At 35.6% G+C, this 21,113-nt stretch overlaps 2 protein-coding genes across 4 annotated transcripts in view; one reads left to right on the top strand and one right to left on the bottom strand.

The window, feature by feature from the left end:
* MCPH1 (microcephalin 1) overlaps positions 1 to 21,113 on the top strand; it is a 128,463-nt gene that overhangs the window by 59,270 nt on the left and 48,080 nt on the right. The gene's annotated exons all lie outside the window — the stretch shown is intronic.
* ANGPT2 (angiopoietin 2) overlaps positions 1 to 21,113 on the bottom strand; it is a 45,532-nt gene that overhangs the window by 11,012 nt on the left and 13,407 nt on the right. The window contains exons 2-5 of one of the 3 annotated variants that reach the window (XM_014948975.1): positions 12,005 to 12,160; positions 9,794 to 9,915; positions 8,130 to 8,362; positions 5,606 to 5,736 (exon numbers count right to left, since the gene is read on the bottom strand). In XM_014948975.1, the coding sequence (XP_014804461.1) occupies positions 5,606 to 5,736; positions 8,130 to 8,362; positions 9,794 to 9,915; positions 12,005 to 12,160 (642 nt within the window). The remainder of the gene's footprint in view (positions 1 to 5,605; positions 5,737 to 8,129; positions 8,363 to 9,793; positions 9,916 to 12,004; positions 12,161 to 21,113) is intronic. The other 2 variants (XM_014948976.1, XM_014948977.1) reach the window with 2 other exon arrangements.

Below are 21,113 nucleotides of genomic sequence, written 5' to 3'. Positions count from 1 at the left end.
AGGAGGCTATGAAAAGGGATACTAGGGATGGGCTAAAGCAGATGTATATATTTCTATTAGCATCGCTACAAGTTAAAACGATTATTTAGCAGTTGTCAGATATCATTGGTTGTAGAGAAAGTTGTTGACTCTGAAGCTTCACCCCACTGAAAGGACAGTATAAGCAGCCAGACTGAGAATAGAACTGTTTTACCTTTCTCTGAAACATGTAGTTTTTAACTACATAGAGGGAGGTCGGGGATTAATTTACATGGGCCACTGGTCCAGTCTGATACGCTATTATAGATGTTAAATGATGTTCTTGAATGTTATGTGCAGGTTCCTTGATGCCTATCACCTAAATTTCAATTCAGTTGGAATTATTACTTTAAATGCCTTGAAATAGCACTTTATTTAGTTCTAATGAGATTAAAATATTCTCAAACAGTGAATGACTGTGAATGTCTTACATAAAATATTCCTATTACAGCCAGTATCCATTTCTTATATGAATGGTAAGACAACCAGCTTTTGTAGACGCTACAGACTCTTTGAGATAAATGCTGGTGTACTTCAAATTTGTTACCCAAAGGGGGAAGCAATTTAGTAGGAACCGAAGTCCATAAAAATCTCATGTAAATTTTTCTTACCAGTAACTATTTTTAAAAGTTTATGTAAATTTGGAAGTAGTTTTTCCACATCAAAAAAAATTCATGTAAGTCATGTGTAACGTTCCTAAAAGATGCCCGTTTTATGGCGTTGGAAAGGAAAATCCTTTTCTTTCCTAGATGGAAAGTGTGGCACAGGCGAAGGGAATGCACTGGTTACGTCATCTCCTTCTAGTATCATAGTAACTGCTTTAAAAGCTGAGCAAATTACTGTTGTTGGAGATTTCAGCATATTGTTTCTAACTGTTGCACTTCGTGGTTGGACGCTTGCTTCCTTGAACTAGCTAAAAAGTGAAAATTCTTTTTACCACCTATTAAGTCAGCGTCATAGAGTAAAATGTTTTGCTTTCAGGCTTGATTGGCAACCTTGTCATTCAAGCCCTCACATGTGCAGCTTTGCTCATGAAATCATTCCTTTGCTTTCCAGATAATTTCCCTAGAAATCAGTTATCTGACTAAACACAATGAAAATACTTACTGTATAACCAGGAACTTCAAATCTACATACACACTTGTTTTTTTAATTTGGGAAAAATTCAAGTCAATGGAAAAAAAATGGCAGTAAAGATCACAGAAAGAAAATTAATTAAATTAGTTGATCTATTTTTATTTCTTTTTACTAAAATACTTCAGTGAATGACGTATATTCATAAGTAATTCTAAGGATGGAGACAGGCTATGCAGTAAAATGAAGATTAAGAAAAGGATTTGCTTAGTTTAAAATAAACACAATAAATTGCTGTGTCAGTCTGCAGAGGGAACAATTTCGTCACGATGTATGTGAAAGATGAGGGCAGAGAAAGCATTTATTTGGACTGTAAATTCTTTTTTAAAAAAAAAAAACTTCACTGTCCAGTAAAATGATATGCATATGAGGCTTTCTCTAACACTCATTACTAGAACAGAACTCTTCTGACCTTTCAGCCTAGCCTAGGTTTTATATTCAAAAGGAAGAAATGTAACATTTCATAAAATTAGTAAAAATAGATACCAAGATTAGGCAGGCAGCAGGAGTCTTCAAACAGATGCCAAAAAGAATAAAGAGATTAGCCTCTCAAATTACAACAAATCGGCAGGGGGAATATTTGAATTGTCTTGTGAACTGCTTCAGTACTTACAGTTCTAGCAGCTGTAGCACTGTGAGAGCTAAGGTCAGCTCTTTATATTGTTCACCTTCAGCTAAAGATCAGCGCTGTATTTTTGAAAATACTGTAAAGTACATGTAATCAGGACTAGTCCCCTTTCCAAAAATGGTAAGCGCATAAGCTGTGAGCAGTCAACTTGGTGTCTCTGTTGTCTAGGAAGCTGACCTTCAGAGCAAGTAACTTTTTTTCTTATTTCTTGTATGTTAGGATGCTTGGGGTATAAGTGTTTTCAGACCTACTTTCTGAATGATAAGGCTCTGGTTGAGTTATCAGGATGAAGATGCACTACAATTTTTATGGCAGAGCGAGTGCGGTTGCCGCATCTGGGCAGTGTCCCTTTGCATCACTTCTGGCTGTCATCTGAACACTTTTGAGTCATGATGCTCAGTGATTTTGTATTCTGCTATTTCCAGCTCTAGAGATGTGACTAGATGTGAATTGCAGTCTTCGTTTCCTTGGTGTGGAAAAAAAATAATTGTACGCATGGTTTATAATGTATTTTAACCTAATACCAGTTACCAATGAAAAAGACAGATGATGAGACTTCTGAAATTCACAACCTCATCCGACCTGCTACAGTATCGGAGAAGCTACACATATGTTCTTTTTTAGTTCTTGGGGTTGGAAACAATTTGTGTATGTGTATTTTAGATACACGCCGTAGTCCACGGCGTGGGCTCCTTTTGAAATGACTAGCTAGATGTCTGGGTGACCATTTCTTAGGGAAGTTATGCAAACTCATTTTGCTGGTAAATTCAAACTTGTCCAAATCACTTTCTGCAAGAAAGTTCTGGTTAAAAAGACCTTGGCTTGGAATTTGTGTCAGTTCCAGGATGAAAATCCAGCTCAATGGGGGTGGAAATGGGGAAGAGCTTAGGTACTGCTTCAGCCACTATTGTAAGATTTGGGGTAATATGTTGGTAATGCTTGTAGTAACAGATGAGCTAATAAATGAGGGTCATCCAGACTCAACTATTCTGCCTGGTTAAGACCAGGAGGTTAATTGGTTCAGGTGACTGCTGCAAACATGAAGCTATTGACTTTCCATGAGTTTGCCTCTGCCATTTTTCCTTGTGTCAGCAGTCTTTTGCTGTTTTTCCTCAGTGTTTTTGAAAGGACTTAGCTTTTGTCCTGTTGCAGAACAGGAAAGCTTGAGAGCTTGAAAATATTAACGGAATGGAATAATTGTTTTCCTCTCGGTTCTCGTATCCAATTCTTTAGCTTTGGATCATGATGGGAGACAATTAGTAAAGTGGGATAAGTTACAGATTACACAGAAGTTGTTTATAAGCCTGTTGGGAGGTCAGGAGGTGTTACAAGAGGAAAAGACGAAAACATAAACAGCAGCACAGCACTTTTGGCAAATAAAAAAGGTCATTCTGTTTCCTGGTCCGAATGGCCATCTACATCATAAACAGTTGAAAATGGTGTAACGTGTTGATTATCCCTAAACCTTTACTTCCCTTGACAGCTCCTCTTAAGCATTTGTATTTGTATAAAAAGATCTGCATCAGATTAGAACTTTTTAGTCTCTTATTTTTCATGTCATATAGTAAGTAAAACCTTTGTTGTCTTTTAAAGAGTCTTTTTCATTCTGAGGTGGGCAGAATAAGATTTAAATTTGTTAATGTTATTAAATGAATTGCTAATTTAATTAAAGTATTACATTTTAACTACTTTTTTTAACCTAGTCAATTACCAAAACAGGTATTTTTGTTAAGTGTTTTAGGCTTCCGTGTCCAAATGTAAAGGATTTAAGATTTTATAGTCTAGGAAAATTTGCAATTGTAGTGTTGTTTCAGGGATAGAATATTTTGGTAGGTTTTAGTTTTGTAGAAATGTGCATTGCTCTGGCTTCTCAGATCATATAAATTGCCTAAACATTTATGGCTTTGACAATGCAGTGTTGGAGTTTATGACAGAAATTTTCATTCTGTAATATGGCATGCACTTGTGTCTGCTTTTAGATGTGCATGCTCTGTATAATATATTTGACAGTAAAATTAAAAACTAAGGTAAAAGCTTGAGACAAGCAGTATTAAGAAATTCAAGGAATGTAACCCTTCCTGAGATGTTTAACAAAGACTGCTGCCATCTTTTGCTTTAGAGATGTAGCAGCTTACATCTCTTTTAGCATTTGAAATTGTGACTGTAGATATTTTTCCTATTTGAATACCAAGCTGCTTCATATCTAATAAAGCACTTTGTTGCATCTTATGTAACTGATTTTCCTGTGAAACAGATGTATTGAATATAGACTAGACTATTCCAAAGGAAAACCAGCCTCCCTTTTTTTTCTTTTCTTTCCCAAAAGAAGCAGATTGCAGATATCATCATTTCTCTAGATGGTATCTGCAAAAATTCCAGGGTTTATGTATTGTATTTTATAGATCTTATCCAAACAAATTGCTTATTTCCTTTAGTTGAGAGCTTTGTAAGGGTAAAGATCGCAAAGTCTGGCTTAGGGTAGATGAAGTTCCGGCACTTCAAAGACTAGTCACTGGTGAACTTACTTAATTTCTAAACCTTTGCTATCAAAACTTGGGGGAAAAAATGCTTTCCCTGTCAGAGTTTTACCAATTGTTTTTCCACATGTGCCTTCATTTTTCTCTGCTTTTGTACATTTTCTGTTAGGTTTTTTCCCCAAGTATTTCTGATATAATAAAGTAGAGCCTTAGGAATTCCATAAAAAACTTCACTTTTTGTAAGGAAATGTCTTCAATATGAAATTATAAAATAAAAACATTACAAAACTATTTAGTGTTTGTCTAAGAAATATATTAAGCATTTTTGTTTATATTCAAATGTCCCTTAGCCTCCTCAGTGTGCTGTGTCTGAGAAGTTGGAAGCAAACATTCATCACCTGAGCTCCACTCCTCAGAATGCTCACTGCAATTTTTGATTCTTTATCCTCACAGTCCACCTGGGACTTTCCTCCCTTTCAGATTTTATTGATTGTTTCAACCGAATTATACTATCTGAAGCCTTCTAATTTTATTTACTTCAGTAGATGGAGCGTTTCTACCAGGCATCCAGTGTTTCATCCACTGAGTGCCATTTTTAGCTCAAGGCCCCTTCTGTAGAGGTATGCTGTATTGCTTTAACTTAAATTGACATTAAAGTTCATTTCAGTTAAACACAGAGGGGAAAAAAATATCCACGGAGGAATTTAAACTGACCTAGTGACACCACTGCAAACTCTCACCTTTTATTTAAATCAGAACAATATTTTCTAGGAAAGTCTTCTCTGTTACCCAGTGTCAGTTGTGGGGATCTAATTGCTAATCTAATTGTTATACAAATGCCCTTAAAACTTTGTATAACAAGGAACTGGAACCCATACACGAATCTAGTACTGGTAGATTGCTTACAGTAATACAGATCCATGTATTCTTGCATGCCCCTGATTTTACCTCTTTTTGCCACCTGAAGGGACTTGGGCATATGAAGGAACTCAGAGGAGACAGGAGATTGCTGATCATGCAGAGCAACTGTGTTGGAGTTAGAGATCTTAGGAAAAAATTCTAGTACTGTATTGCTTTAATAGTGTTAATTATGTGGAAACGAGGAATGAAATTCTGCTGTGCTGAAGTGAACAACAAAATGCTCATTCATTTCCATGGAGCCAAGATTTCACCTGAAGGACTTTCCTCTCCCTGTGAGATACTCAGATCTATAAGTGATGAAATGCTCATAAAAAACATGGTAAGTAAGAAACTTCACTATCAACTAACATTTAAAATAGCATATTTGCCAAATCAAATAACTTTTTAACACACACTATGCCTATGTAGCACTTTACAGGCATCCTACCTTCTTTTCTTGTGCGGTGTTTGGAACTGTTAAAGTGTAGATTCCACTTGTTGTCAGTCCAGATTTGAAAGCTTCAGCACAGTCTTTGAAGCTGATTTGCTCCTCTTTAGCTATGAAGTTGTTCTTAGCTGCTAAAAATACAATAGAAATTGAAGGCATTAGAGGAGATGAATAGAAGTTACTGAGAAGCAATAAATTATGTACTCAGCTTAAAGCAGTTCTGAAAAATACACCTGGACCTGAAAGAAATGACAGATTGAGGTATTAATTATGTGTGTTGTTACTTTATATTATTTAGAAACATTATTCTGAGACGAGCGTGTTTGCTTGATAGGCTGAAAAGTGCTGACACATTACAATTTTGAGTAAGAAAACTTAGGATACAGCATCTCATTCAGCTGAGCACTTTCTGCTTCCATTCATTGCCTTTGCTGGCCTCCTGCGTGCATTGCAACCTCTGCATGCATTACTGCTATTACAAACATACCTAACTAGCAGCTGATGATATTAATAATGACTTTTGGCCAGTACTCTCATACTGTGAAATCTAACATAAGAGTCATGAAATCTTTTCTAATACAGCTGATGGGAATACTAATACTCTTACGAAGTTTTAGCTAGTTTTTTTTTGCCCCTGTGCTGAGCGATGAAATCTTTTCTAATACAGCTGATGGGAAAAACTACTCTTACAAAGTTTTAGCTAGTTTTTTTTGCCCCTGTGCTGAGCAGGAACAACTTTGTATGCACCAAGCTGAAGCTTGGTAGCTCAGCCCAATCCACTACGAAAACATCCCTTCTGGAATTCATTTGTGTAAAAAAAATACATTTTAATATGCCTAAGCCTTCTTATTTTACAGAACAATCTAAGGCTCATCTTTTTGTTCAGTTCTTTATTAACTATGGAGGTTGGAATTTCCTGGCATTTCGCCTGCTGACTGATATTTCATATTTGACCCTTTTGGGGTTGGTTCTGTGTATTTTCCCTTTTAATTTAATCTAACAAACACGGCCAGTTAGTACAAAGTTTTAGGTGTCATATAAATACATGCTTATATTACAGTTGCTTATTATGTTCTTTTTAGCGTGCTTATTCATTATTTACCTGTTTACATGCTTTGCCTTAAATATAAAAATAACACATTCAGTGTTTTAATTGCTTTTCCACACTCTATTGTTTGTATACCGTCTTAGAAGCTTTCCCTGCTAATTTTGTCTTTTTGGCAAACATTCATTATTTTTTCCACTCTGGGTTTAACAGTGTTGTAGCCAACATGACTTTGACTTGTTTACTTATTTGTGCACTAGCATAGCAGATAACATCAGCAGGAACATGTACAGCCTTGGTAATGGTATTTAAGGGGATAGTGTTAGTTACTAAGACAAAAAACTCGGGCTTTACTTTGTTGAGAAAAACCTACAACATCGTATAAGTTAGGACACTACTGAAAGCGAGGACTTCCAAACACCTTTTTCCTTTTTTGTGATCCAGTTTACAGTAATGTAGCATAGTCCATCTGTACCGTCTTTTAAGTTGTAATGAAAACTATTTTAAAATTCTCCTAGCATTTTATTTTAAGTCCTTTTTTTAGAGGTTCTATATGCTTTTGTATTTCCAGCCCTGAGAGCTTTAAAGCGAACATGTCAGATTCTTTACTCTTTTATATAGAACAGCTATACCTTCTTAATTTGTCAAAGTTCCGTATTAGACATGAAATTCAAGGTAAGGAATTTGTTCATTTGCTTAAATCATGTTCAGCCATAAATTTCAGTTTATGGTTTGTGTGGTTTTTTATGGAGCATGTGAATCTGCATAAATTTGGAAGCCATGCTCGGTGGCTATGATTTGTTGCAGGGCTGTCAAACATTTAGGGGTGAGATTACAGCCTATAAAATTTGCTAGGCTGAGGGATTTTTAGGATGAACAGGGAAGCTTTACTGAAAGACTGGAGGACTTTTGGGAGTCCCTGCTGCCCTGGGCTGGGGCTTTCTGCAGTTTGGGGCATACGTAGGTGCTAAAACCTGCGCCAACGCTGATTGTGTTGCCTTTAATAGCCACTGTAGTTTATCCTTTGATCAGCTGTATGTGCAGAGAGCAATGAGAGGTGGCAGAAATAACTTTTGCAAGCCAGGAAGAAAAGCTACAGGGCTTACATGATGCAGTCTAACCCAGGTACGTGCTCAAGGGAGTGTGTGTTGCCAGGTGAATGAATGTCATGTGAGATCAATGATACTTGGCATCTCTTTGTTTTGTTGAACCGCTGAAGAAGTGGGCAGGCAAACCAATATAAACCACAGGAGACAAGCAAAATGTTGAAAAGAAACCACATAAATATTGTGGTTGTTCCCCCCACCCCTACCCCTAAAAAATAGGACAGTTAACTCGCAGAATTTAAGGCCAAAAAAAAAATCATACTTTTTGAGAAGCAGAAGCATGAGGAAACAGGCTGTAAGTCTTTATGGGTAATGATAAACACAAATTAGGGAATGTCACTCAAGTGATATAAGCATGTCTGCTTTTACTTACAGTTTGGTGTAGATATCATAGTAAGCAAGTTATGAACAGTCTCCATCAGATCATGTTGCTGTTTTTGCAGAACTGAGTTGTTTACTGTAGCTGTAACTAACTGCTTTTCTAGTTCTTCTATAATAGAATTCTGCCTGGCTACTAGGACTTGAAGCTGATCTTTTTCATCTTTTATTGACTTCAGCTGAAGTGTGTGCTTGTCTTCCATCTCAAGAACTCTTTTTTCTAGAAAGCTAAACAAAAGTTTACAGTTAGGCTCTCAAAAATATTTGTGAGTTGATGTAAAGAGAATCAAGGCTGTTGCAGAAGTTTCTTTCTTCATAAGTACTCAACTTCATTCTCTGATGCTGTGCATGCAGAAGAAAGCTAAATGAAAGCTGAGTTTAGTTTGATATATGTGCTTTAATTTATTATATAACTAATTGGTGCATTAATTAACAGCATTATTGAGTATAGCCTGTATCGCAGGCTTTTAAAGTGTAACAGTTGGGTGTCTGATAATTCAGTGTTATGAAAGGAAAGACACAGTTTGGTTCTGAAAAAAGAACAGTAGTGCTGGAAGTACAGGGAGTGTAAAATGGATCTACACCCAAAATAACCATTCTTTCACAGGTTAGACATAATAGTGAAAGAATTCATGTTTTTACCCAGTTTTTAAAAGATGAACCTCATTTAAAGATGAACCTATGAACATTTCAAATGTTCTGTAATTATAATAAAATATATACTTAAATAAATGTTAGGGTATTAAGACAGCAAAACATGTAAAACTTGAAGATGTATTACCCATCTCCAGTTCTGGAGCTGGCGTAAGTGACTGGCTGGAAAATTACTTCATTGGTAATTGTCGTGATGCAGACTTTGAGAAAGCTGATGTTAAAAGATGCAGGGCTGGAAATGAAAAGTTCACCTAAAATCCATTACTGTTACTGAAAAAAATCCTGAACCCTGTAATTATGTTTCAAGCAGATTAGCTCGATTTCAGATCATTTTTGCTAGGTGAGAAATAATGCTTTTGTGTTTATGTGGGTTTTACAGGGGTCTGCTGAGTTCAAAACAAAAAAAGAAGTGACATTTTAAAATTCAGTATTTACTCTGCTTTCCATTTGATAAGGATGCTTGTTTTTGTTAAGCTGGTAGATAAAATCTTTAGGGAGCATATATAAATGTAGTATAGTAGTGAACAAAAATGTCAAAACATGTCTCCTGGTTTTTTTAAGCTAATTCTTTTAAAATAAAAAGCACTTTGCGCATATGGTTCTCATTGAAAAACATGTCTTTGAAGGAGAAAGCTTACTGTTATTGCTCCTTTTAGATTTCTCTGTGAACTATTTATTGCCAAAGGTAAAGTAAGACCCTGGTGATATGAAAATGAAACTAGCTGAAAAAAGGTATGAGCCTTTGGACAACAGCTGACTGCAGAAATGGACAGGAGTAATAGTTGGTTATCAGTCTGAATTTCAAAAGATTGATTAGTAAGGAACGTTGAATATGAGTAGTAGTTGACTTTTCTCACCAGGTTAGAAAAAAAAATGTGGTAATGACATGACTGCATATTAGGATAGTACAAGGCCTTATTTTCCTACTTGAGTATATTTCTTTCTAAAACCATTAGAAGGTCACTTCAGGGAATAGTGTTTTATAGGTTTGATAGGCAAACTTACCTGTTTTTTTCTTGCAATTTAGTTATCTCGTTGGTCTGATCTGAAATCTGTCTTTCTAGTTTGTTTGTTGAAAGAGAGTGTTCCAAAAGCTGAAGTTCAAGTCTGGTCGTCTGGTTTAATACCTAAATAAAATTTATAAAAATATTTGAAAATCAGTACACTTCCTTTAAATAAACTGTAACTTTTTAATGTGGTGGAATTATGCAAGTCTCTACTTAAGCCTGTAATTAAAAAAATATTTTTGAACATTTAATTTGTGCACAAATGCTGATAGAATTAGAATGAAGTAGAACACACAGATTTGCACCAATTTTGTTGTTACACTACCATATATCATTGGAAGTATTTCAGTAGTATGCTACAATCAACGGCTGAGAGTTACTGTGGACTTTAGTCTTGCTGTTATACCTTCCCTGCTGTTATCATATTCTTATTTCATTACTGGAACTATTATGGTTGTTGTTCAGAGAATAATTTGATTTGTTTTCTCAGTCTGGTGTAGAAAGTAAGTACTTTGTGTACCTCTCCCTGGTTGAAATCTTGGCCCAGTCCTGAAATCACTAGTTAGTTCCCTCAGCTATTTTCCTTAATCCCAAATGATGTCATGTGAACCACACTTCTGTTGATTCGTTCCTTGCATTTTAATGTTACCTTTTCTGTATGTATTGTTTACTGTCTAAATTTATTTGTATCTTTAAATGAAGGAATGCGAGTATTAGGAAACGTGGAAGACAGTTTTTTGTTTGTATTGGATTACATTACTTTGAGGCAAGTCTTCTAGAAATATTTTCTCATTGTTTTAGAACACCTTTTTTTAATTCAGTAGAACTTGGCTTTCCTCGGCAGGAAGAATTGATTACTCATGTCCTTCATGTTTAACAGTCATTCAGGACATGATTTCACACTTAAGTGTAATTGAAAACTATTGCCAAAAGTAAGTGTCCTTGAGAGAGCAATTGTTTGGTTAATTTCCTTATGTTGTTAATTAAGCCCTTAACCCAGTCACCAGTAATTTCAGAGAAGAAAAATTACAGTGATGATTTTCTTCCTCTAAGCAGAAAATAATTGAATAATTTCCATGGAGACATTGCTGCGAATGAATAAATACATTCTCTGAACATGTGCAAAATACTGGGCTCCTGGATAATGCAATCAGAAAGTTGAATTCAGTACGCCTGTGAGCTATGAACTACCAGTTTATCGAAGAGTTCACAAAGGCTTGGTTTGGGTTCAAAAAATAATTTAATTAATTGGATTATTTCTACAGATAGTTAAATGTCTAACAAGGATTTTAGGTTTTGCATGCTGTGAACATTATATAAAATGTTATGTGCTGCACGCTATATTCATTATTTGCTTTGGGAATTACACGTCTGAATTTTCCTACCATGTTAGCGACGCTACAAATACATACCATTCTACATTAATTGGACTTGTCCTTACTTAAAACCTGCATTCTGTTTCACAGAATGTCTTACTGTAGTTAGTGCTTTTTAATTAAAGCAATAATTAAACCCATTAATATTTTTTGTTTGAAATAATTTAGAGAATAATATATAGAGTAGCAAGTTTATTTCTATGTGAATACACTTTTCTAGTAACCTTCTCCTAATTCCTTTTTTTCTTGATTCATCTCTGATTTATTTATTTTTCCCTCTGTTAAATAACAATAATATAGTGCATTTTGCTGGAAATCAACTATTATCCCACTTACAGCATCTGTGAAAACATTCATTAAAGAGAGGCATTTTTCTTGATAAGAATCTTAAAAAAAAAACAACAAAGGGAAATTTAAATGTAAAAAACCAATTAGCCTGGTAAATGGAACAAAGGCAGTTTGAAGGAACTCTTGTTTAGCTAAGATCTGGTGGTGAGAGGTGAATAACAACAGAGGTACACAACGAGGGCTGTATAAAAGCATATTAGTACCGAAGTGATGCTTGGATATAGTATATACTAGTATATACTAGTTTTGATGAATGTAGCATGAAGTATGCTAGACATACTTCAAATCCTGCTGTAATGGAAGTCTGTTGAGCAACAACAGTGAGCTTGAGATGGAACTATGTATTACCAAATACTAATGTTTCCTTAAGATGGGTAGACTGTTGGTTATGATTGACTTCTAATTGTTGAACTGAATAGTGTTAAATGTATAGTTGTAGGTGTTTGGGAAGCAGAAGCATTTTTAGGTTGAAATTCATTACTTACTTGTGCTTCAACATCTGTTAATTTGCGGGTCTGTTCAGCTGTTTGATTTAGTAAGTTTGTGCCTATTTCAATCATTACTGCAGTCTGGTTCTGCACTGCAGTTTGCTGGATCTCTACCATTTCTTTCTTCATACTGTCTTGGATGTAATTCTCAAGCTACATGGGAAAGGAAAGAGAGAAGATAGTTGCATTCTTTGAATGTTGGGGGGGAGGGGGTAGTACAGTAAGCCTGCCGGCTGCCTTGCTAAACAAATGTGTTCCTTGTCCTTGTCTGTTATGCATTTATGTGAAGTTTCCCAATGTTAAGCTCTGGGAGAGGAAAGGCATATATGACAAGGAATGTGTGGCCACCCATCTTCTACAGGCAGGAACAGAGATTTGCAGGAGGTAGGTAGAAGGCACGGTGGCCAGAATGCTGGCGGGCGCTTGGAAGCTTTTCTGCCTTAGTGCTCCCACCATTGTAACCATCAGAGAAGCTTCACCAGCTTTGGCAGCAATGGGAAATTTTTTAGAAGACAAAAGCTTAGGAGTTTAGTCATCTTCCTGTATCTAGACTTAAATATTTCCAAAAGCATTTTTCATCACATGACTAGAAGTCAGAGAAGAGGTCAGATGTCATCTAACACTCTTATGCGCACATTTTTATCTGAGAGAATTTCAAATAAAGACATGAAACAGTAGGAAAACCTATAAATACTTTAAATGCTTAATATTTAGGAATGCAAAAACTGTTTTAAATACTTGATTCTGAAGTCATTTATGTGTCTAAACTAGTAAGGCTTTTTTGATGGTCATTTTATAAGAGTACACTGCTCTGTTAGGAAAGCAAGGAGAAAATAAGTAGGAAGGAAAAAATTCAAGTAACCTTTCTTGAAGTCTTTCTTTCCATGTGTCCAGATTATTCAAAAGCAGTCTGACTTTTCTCCATGCTTCTTTAATATAATTTTCTCAATAACTTTGAAAATATTTCATGTTTCTTCAATGAGTCATTGCTTACGTTTGAAATCTTAAAAATAGAGGCTACCCAATTTCTTTTTTTCATTGACTGGGGAAATTTCTAGAAACTTCTAGAAACTTCGAGAATCAAATTTCTACTTCAACATTGTTCTAACAAGAGAACCATAATCATTTTTGAGCTTCATGTTGTACCTACAAAGAGGATACTAGCCAATAACAAGTAACTAGTGTCACCAAGCACAAATTATAAAACATCACCAATTCCTAATCTAAGAAAAATGGTAAAACATGTCAATATCTGGAATTTTTTAAATATTATTTTGATAATGCTATCTTGATATGAATAATGGTTTGTAGTGAGGAGGAGCTGTAGCTGTTACTGTATGGCTACTTCCCATATCAGTGAGGAAAAAGACTTAATATTCTATCAAACCACTGTTCAGATATAGCTGGTCAGAAGTGGAATGGCTAAAGATCAACTGGCAGATCTATCAGCTTGGAATGTTTCCCCCTTAAATATTATTTAAGCAAGGATTGGATTATTTTTTTTTTCCTGACTTCACAATTGTTTTTTTAAAAGTGGCAAATGAAGAAAAGAGAGTGTATCAAGAAATTGAAACCTCTAAAACTGGAAGTATATTCTCAGTTTGAAGTAAGCATTATTACTTCTTGTCCGGTGTGACCAAACTTTCAAAGCAGTATTTGTGCGTTCGCTCCATTTCACCCGTGCAGCTGGGGAATTGCAACGCACAACAGAGATTTCAGGCCTGGCACAAGCTTTGACCCACATCTACTATACTGCTGTGTAAGAGTGCTTACTTTTCAGGTGTACCACACGGATTTAAAACTAGCCTTTAGACAGCCTTTAGATGCTCTTTGCATAACACCTTTTTGAATGCTAAAAGTAAGCATACAATCAACTAGGATTTGGCGTGATAATTTAATGTGAGTGTCTTCAATCTCCATCCCACTATGGCAATTAGAGTTGTTCCCTATTCGGAGGATCAGTTCTTAAGGGTTACCTTTTGCTCCTGGATATTCCTCATTTTCAAAAGCTTCCCCACGCAGAGACAAATCTAATTTGACCAAACACGTTGGATTTTTTTTCAAATCTTCGTGACATTTTTTAGGTCAGCTGCTTCTTTTCTGCTGAACTAAGATCTGTGGCTTTTAATTATGTAGCAATGGTAAGATATCTTTGGTCCTTAATGATTAGGCTATGAGATGTTGGAGTAAAGCAATAATTTAATTTTAAAAGCCACCATAGTCTGAGAAGCTACACAAAATTCTGAAGGCTTTTATATAGATAAAAAAAAGAAATTTTTCAGTGAAGTTAGATGCTGCTCCATGAAGACCATGAACAATTAATGTGTGTCCCTCTGAAAAAGCTAGAGGTCTGGAGATTAAGCAATTTATATGAATCCAAATTAACTTTAGCAATTGAAGCGGGAGAACGGAGCATCATTGTAGAGAACTTGGAAAAGACCTTTGCTCAAATGCATCTCCGTTAAAAGAAAATGAAGGGAGATCTCCAGGATGCATTTTATTTGCCTCGGTACCACAGCCAGGTATTGTAATGCCTTTATAAAGATCAAGGATATGGCCTTGCCCAGCAGACTGAATGCACATCTGCAGTTAGAAGGGACATTGGAAAAAAAAAAAAGGGACATACAGAGGAAAAGAAAGGAGTGAGACAGCTCAGGTATCAGAGAGCTACCATATGAGAAAGCACTGAAACTATTTCATCCTCTTTCATTTAGAAAAAAGGCTCACAAAAAAAAAAGGCAATAAATAGATGAGCAAAGAAAGATTGATCAAGAGCTTTGATTCTTTCATAGAATAATTGTGGATATTAAACCTCATTTTTCAAGGTTGGTTCCTTGTTCACTAGAGAGACATAATCTGACAGAATCACTGAGCAAAGTCATCTCTGCAAATAGGATTACAGAACTGCATGACTTCTTTGAAAATGTTATCACTGAGTTATTCCAAAACACACTACTAGAAAAGGAGTTAATTCTGGTCTTAAAGGTAAGGTAAACATTTTATGGTAGGCTTAGGCAATTGCCCAGTTAAAACACACAGCTGTAAGGTTGCTCTGATTACAGTACGCAAAACCTGTGATTACAATTTGAGGCATCTGGTGGTTCTGGTTGCCAGATTTTTATACCCCTTGTCACTGTGCTTGCAACCTTAGAAAGCAGTTTTGTTGGGCCACACAGATCTGCATTTTCATAATTTATCTTATTTTAAAATCTGTAAGTATAAGCCTATCTCCAAGTACCTAACCCCTTTCAAATAAAATCTCATTTATGTGATGTATTCTCAGTCATTGAAGTATTCTCCTGACTCTAGTTTAACAGTTTGTCTTCACATCTGTTCTTCACCTTAAAAGTATTAAATAAGTAACTTAGGGACTATGGTATTTCTGCTTACTTGAAAACTTGAAATATGAGCATCAAAAGGGATTTATTTTGATTTAAAGCCAGTTTCGTTATCTAGCTCATTTATTGTAATTTAGAGCAACGTGAAATATAAAAATGATATTGACCTATTAAGTGGCTTTGGAGCTGCTTCTGCATTTTCCCCCCCCTAAAAATCCTACAAAGTATGATTACATAAACCCCTTCTGTTCTTTCCTTCATGTTCACTAATCCTCTCCCACTTTTGTGCATTCTCTGCATGTACACGTCTAGAATCTCTTTTCCTGACCTGAGCCAAGATACGCCCTCATCCCTCTTTGCTTATATTCCCCTCTCTCTTCATCATACAATGCAAAACTGTAGAAAGTAAGGACTTTTTATAACTACATTTCATAATTTTTTAGTGGCAGGTGCTTACTTTGGTCTTTCTTCAAAGTTTAACGGAAGAATTACTTTCATCCAAAATGCCAAAATCATCCAAAATCATCTCCCACTGACCTTAGCAAGAGCAGAACATGTTCCCATCGCATACTGTCAAAAAGCGAGGCTCTTGGCTTTCCCTGAGAGGGAGGTGGAAGAAGTTTTTCAATAAAGGCTCCAGTTAAGGCAGCCAAGGCTGAGATTCATCAACACCCCTAAGGATTAGCAGCGATTTTGCAAGACTGCAATTCTTTGTGGCACACTTCTTTGTGGAGTACTGTTCATCAGCTCCGGCCAAGGAGCCTCCTTCCTTTATACACAGTAGCATGCTCAGAATTTCAGAAGGGGGGAGAATAGCTCGGATCATTTACAAGAGGGAAGGGCACAGGAATTAAATGCTTCAGTCCTCATCCATGAGTTCAGAAACTTGGCAGTTTGGTTTGTGCAGCGTGTCTGTCTTCTCCATTATTTTGCTCAAATTTGGAAGGTGCAGCAGGGATTATTTGCCAGGTTTCTCCTTTGCCGCATGGCTTGTTATGGGAAGATAATTTTAAATCTCTTTTTAATTCAATTAATAGCTGGCATATAAGACTTGTGTTGATACACGTTAACCTCAATTACACGATGGTTATTTTGGGCAAAGTAATTGTCAATTGTAGCTGACTATTAGTGATGCATCTTCTTTGAGAAATTCTGCTTTTGAGGGAGTAAGTCAATCAATGAAGCCTATCTTAAGGAAATTGCAGGGGAGAGGGAAAGAGGTGTATTAATATATTCAGATTTGAAGGAAGGAATAGTTTGTTGATAGCATTTCAGTGATACTTCATGGGATTTTTTCATGTTACGATTTATTTTTTGTTTAAGACTTTGGCTGGCATGTATTCTTGAAGAAAGAAAATATAAAAATGAAAGCACAGATGGGAAAAGGCATGTCTCTTAAAGTATGCTTAAATTGCAAAAGCAGCTGGGAAAATTGAAAAAAAATAATTTCACAATTAAGGTTTGTAATATCGTTATGGTGATACATTTTTAGAGAGACAAAATTCTCTAAGGTCATCAATTTGGGGCTTTATTACTTCAAATCATATAAAATCATAAAATTTGATGAAAATACTTGAGCTAAGTTGCCAAAAAAAATGAGGAGAGATCAATCATATTGGAGCACATTCCAAAACATTGCTTTTATAGCCAAGATTGTCTTTTTTTAAGTGAGCTTGAAATTGGCAGGAAAGAAAAGACAACATGTAGAGTATGCGTTAAAAGAAATTTGTTTTCTAACCACTGGCAGAGACAGTATTAATCTTTTATGAATACTTTATGAATGTTGCCAATACTTATTTAAATGAAGAGCCTTCCTGATTGCTATTGTATAGTTTGCGTCCGTATTACAGAACAATTTTGCAAAGAATCAATAACTTTGTGCATTTTGTAGACACTTTAACTTACCCTTTCTTTCATTTAAAGCTATAAATTAGGTTTTGTTCTTTGCTGCCAAATGGTTAGTCTGTACTAATTAAACGGTTGTATCCCTGGAAGCATTTATAGCTATATGAATACCTACATCCCTTCTTTGCCAAATGCTACCCCATACAACTGGTACAAATGTTACTGGCTGCTACTTTTATCTTAAAGAATTTGTCAGTTACTGGAGCCATCTTTCCAAATAAAGTTTGGTGATTTTCTTAATCTTTAGAATCTATCAACTATAACATTTATTTTCAGAGAGAGGTCATGTTAATCATGAGTTTCTACATACTGCTATGTCCCTTAGAAGTAGATAGATGGTTGGAGCTGCATGATACTTTGTATCCACCCCTAAGATAATCAGAATCTATCAAGATCTTCTGTCCTTGAATCAAATATGGGTTACTACATTAAGCAATTTACCACTTTCAGGGAATTCATCTGTAAGTTTGAGAAAATTCTGAAAGCAGTGTTTTTAGGCTTTCTCACAACTTCTGTACTGAAATCTGAAGATAGTCTTCTTACAATAAAGCGTCCATTCTAAAACTGTACCTGCTAGGAGAAACAGCAGAGAAGTCAAAGTTTATCTGCAGTCGTATCTCTATAGCCCTGTATTTAGATCAACAGATTCGTTGGATGAAAAATGTCATTAGCCCCATGAACTCAGCAACTGCTGTGTGTGATACACGTATGAAGCTCAGCTGCACTTGGGCTGTTCATTCTATCTAACAGCTGATTGCTGGTCAAGTGGAGAGGTCATACACCTCCATGCCCCAGCCACATGTTCCTGCTCCCTTCCTTGCACTGACTCTCACATTTGTTGCTGGACTTTTGACTAAGCCTGGAGACACTAACCTAAAATAAGACAAGGACAATTTTCTGCCAAGTTTGTGGGTCTCTCCTAGACGTCAGAACTGTTACTGAGGTAACTATGGTGGCTGACAGTGTAGAAAAGTCATTTGAAGAAGTAATATGATTTAAAATTGTTTGCTAGCGTTTGAAATATAGACTTTGCCTAATATTCCCCTAAGGATATTGGTGCATTGTGGGTCATTATCTTCCTCTGATTGCAATGACAACTAATTGTTTCCCTGCCATTAATCTGTAGTCTTAGATCCTTCATATTCTTGGTAGCAGCAATCTGAAAAATACAGAATAATTTAACTAAAACTAGCTTTCTTCATATTTTCAGGGGGGAAAACCAAAGAATATGCATAAGGTTTCCATGAGAAACAGCTGTGTATCTATTCAGACTGTGATTGTGCTTGGTAATGAATTTAAAAAATAGTTCAAAGAAGTATTGAACAGGTTGTATTAGAATACATATTACATGCTTAGTCATCTAATTTAGATACAGAGAAAATTGCAGGGGTAGTGATGTGTCTGTACTGGTTTTCCCCTAATTTTTGTTTAGAATTTCCAAAAGTGGAGTAGATCCAGCAGAAAACCTAGCAACAGAAAAAACAACAAGCAAATACAAGGCATTTTTCAAATATGCATTGAAGCTAAAGTGTTTGACATATTTTAAGCTGTCAAAAGCTGTTTGAGTTATTGTTCTTGTATCCCTACTAAAATTGTCCTATGCTTTATTCAAAACTCATTTTTCTGATCAAAAAGAAACTTAATCAGCCCTTCCAATACCTGTGGTCATCATCCTGACATTTAGTTCCCTAAGATGTTTAGTTTTTACAGAAAAAGGAGCAAGATGGAAAAAGAATTTAAGCATCCATAATACATTTTGCTTAGTTCAGTGACTGTACAAAATAAGAAAACCGCTGATGAGTCTCATCAGTTCTTTTACTTTTTCAGAGTATAGATGAGACCTTCCTACTCATCGTACTCTAGATATCTTGAGTTATCTTTAACCCAGTAGCGCTTGGTCTTAGTTACTTTGCCCTTGTTTCAGAGTGGCAGTGTTCTTTGGATTGTGGCCACGGGTGGTTTCTTCATTAGCCATCTGAAGTAGAATTTAGCCCAGAAATTCAATCTTTTTTTTCAAACTCTGTGCCAACGTGCAACTGTCTCATTGTAGCAGGTCATCCATATATGCCACAGAATCCTTACATTTCTGATTCATTGATACATTTACGTATATAAAGACAGAAAATACAGTTTTGTCAAAGACTTTTAACAGACTTCACTTTCAATTAAAATACTAAATATGCAAATATGTTTATTTGTAGTATAATTGAAGTCTGCACACTGGGAAGGGTTTCTTGGGGTAAGACTGTCTTTGGGTAGTCTTGAACATGGAAAACCATGAAATATAATGTGATCTTTCAGAAAAGAAGAAAACACTCTCAGTTTCATCACAGCAGTTCATATAGGCAATATGAAGTATTTTACCTACATAGATATACACACCACACATGCTGCTTAATATGCATGTATGTAATGAATTCAGCACCATATTGCCAGGCTCTCCATGTATTGGTGTTATGAAGATAAAATACTGTAAAAATGTCAGTTTTGCAGACAGTTTTGTTCTCTCTAAAATAGTTTTTCATACTTGTTTTCACAGTCTATCAATGTTAGTTAGCATTAGAATAAAAATGGAAGAATCCCTATCCCTTCCAAGACACATTTATCTTGACAGACCTAAGGGAACATATTTTTAAGGGCATTGCATCAATCCCCATCAGTCAGACTTCAAGCTATTTTAAATCAGCTTTTAATAAAATGATATGTTTCTCTATGTTTTCTGAAAGTCAGTTATCAATTTTAGTAGCTTGTAACTTTTGGAAAAAATCAGTACGCCACAGAAGAAAAAAGCAATTATGTCTGGAAAAGAGACATTTGAAATTGCCTTTTTTTTTTTTCCTTTCTTTCTTTCTTTTTTTTTTTTTTTTTTTCTGGGGCAGGAAATCCCAACAGACTATGTGTTGTTTCTCAAGGGAGGGAAAGAAATCTTTGGGAATGTATATGGGAATGCTTGAGATGTCTCTATGCTATTAGCTTCTTACATGCCCCATCGAGCATGTCTGCCTGGCCAGACCTCCAGCTAAGAATTTTCTCTTATCTCATTTTCCTGTCAGCAAACAAAAGGTGAAAGTAACATCATAAATGAATACTAGCTGAAAGTGAGCTGTGATTTATTAGAAAATATTCAAGGTAAAATTGTGTAATAAAATACTAAAAGTTTAAAAATGCTAACTCTTAAAATAGTAAATACAGACTTTAAATTATATGCAGGAGATGGTTCTGTTAATGCCACTTGTGCACTAAATGAAAGCTTAGCAACTTATTCTCATGTCTGATTACGTCTCATTTAGTGTTATGTTTTTACAATTTTACACTTTCTAGAAGGAGGAAAATATCCCCCCTCCATCGGCAATAATCTACTTGAATAAAAAACAAGTATTTCCTTGATATTACATGAAACTAAATGCATGAAATGCCTTAATTGTCTGCGCAAATTCTTATGACAACGACTTTCACTCTGTGTTGTCGACTGGAGGTATTTGGTACCTAACACTAAAAAGTTTCTACTGTATGTTGTGAACTAATGACAGAAGTTACCATCAAACCTAGAAAAAAGCAAAAGAGTGCACAGGAAAAGGGAAGATGAGAACTTTGAGAGATGAAACTATCCCAAAGGATGTCTTAGAGTTGAGCTCCCACCATTCCAGACACTGAGCTTGTATTGTACGTGTGATATGGCACTACTGCTTTCCTAACTGCACAGGTGTTCTCACGTGGTTTGTCACTTGGAGGATAACATAGCTTCTTTATATTATATATACTATATATGATGCATCTACTTTTTACGGTGCCTATTTTTAGGAGAGATAAATAAAATTGCAAAAAATTGAAAAAAAAATGTTAATAGAAACTAAATAGTCCAC

The sequence above is a fragment of the Calidris pugnax genome, unplaced genomic scaffold (assembly GCF_001431845.1).
Source record: "Calidris pugnax isolate Ruff unplaced genomic scaffold, ASM143184v1 scaffold141, whole genome shotgun sequence".
Classification (NCBI taxonomy): domain Eukaryota; kingdom Metazoa; phylum Chordata; class Aves; order Charadriiformes; family Scolopacidae; genus Calidris; species Calidris pugnax.
The sequence above is the reverse complement of the archived record's forward strand: the minus strand, read 5'-3'. Positions and strand labels throughout refer to the sequence as shown.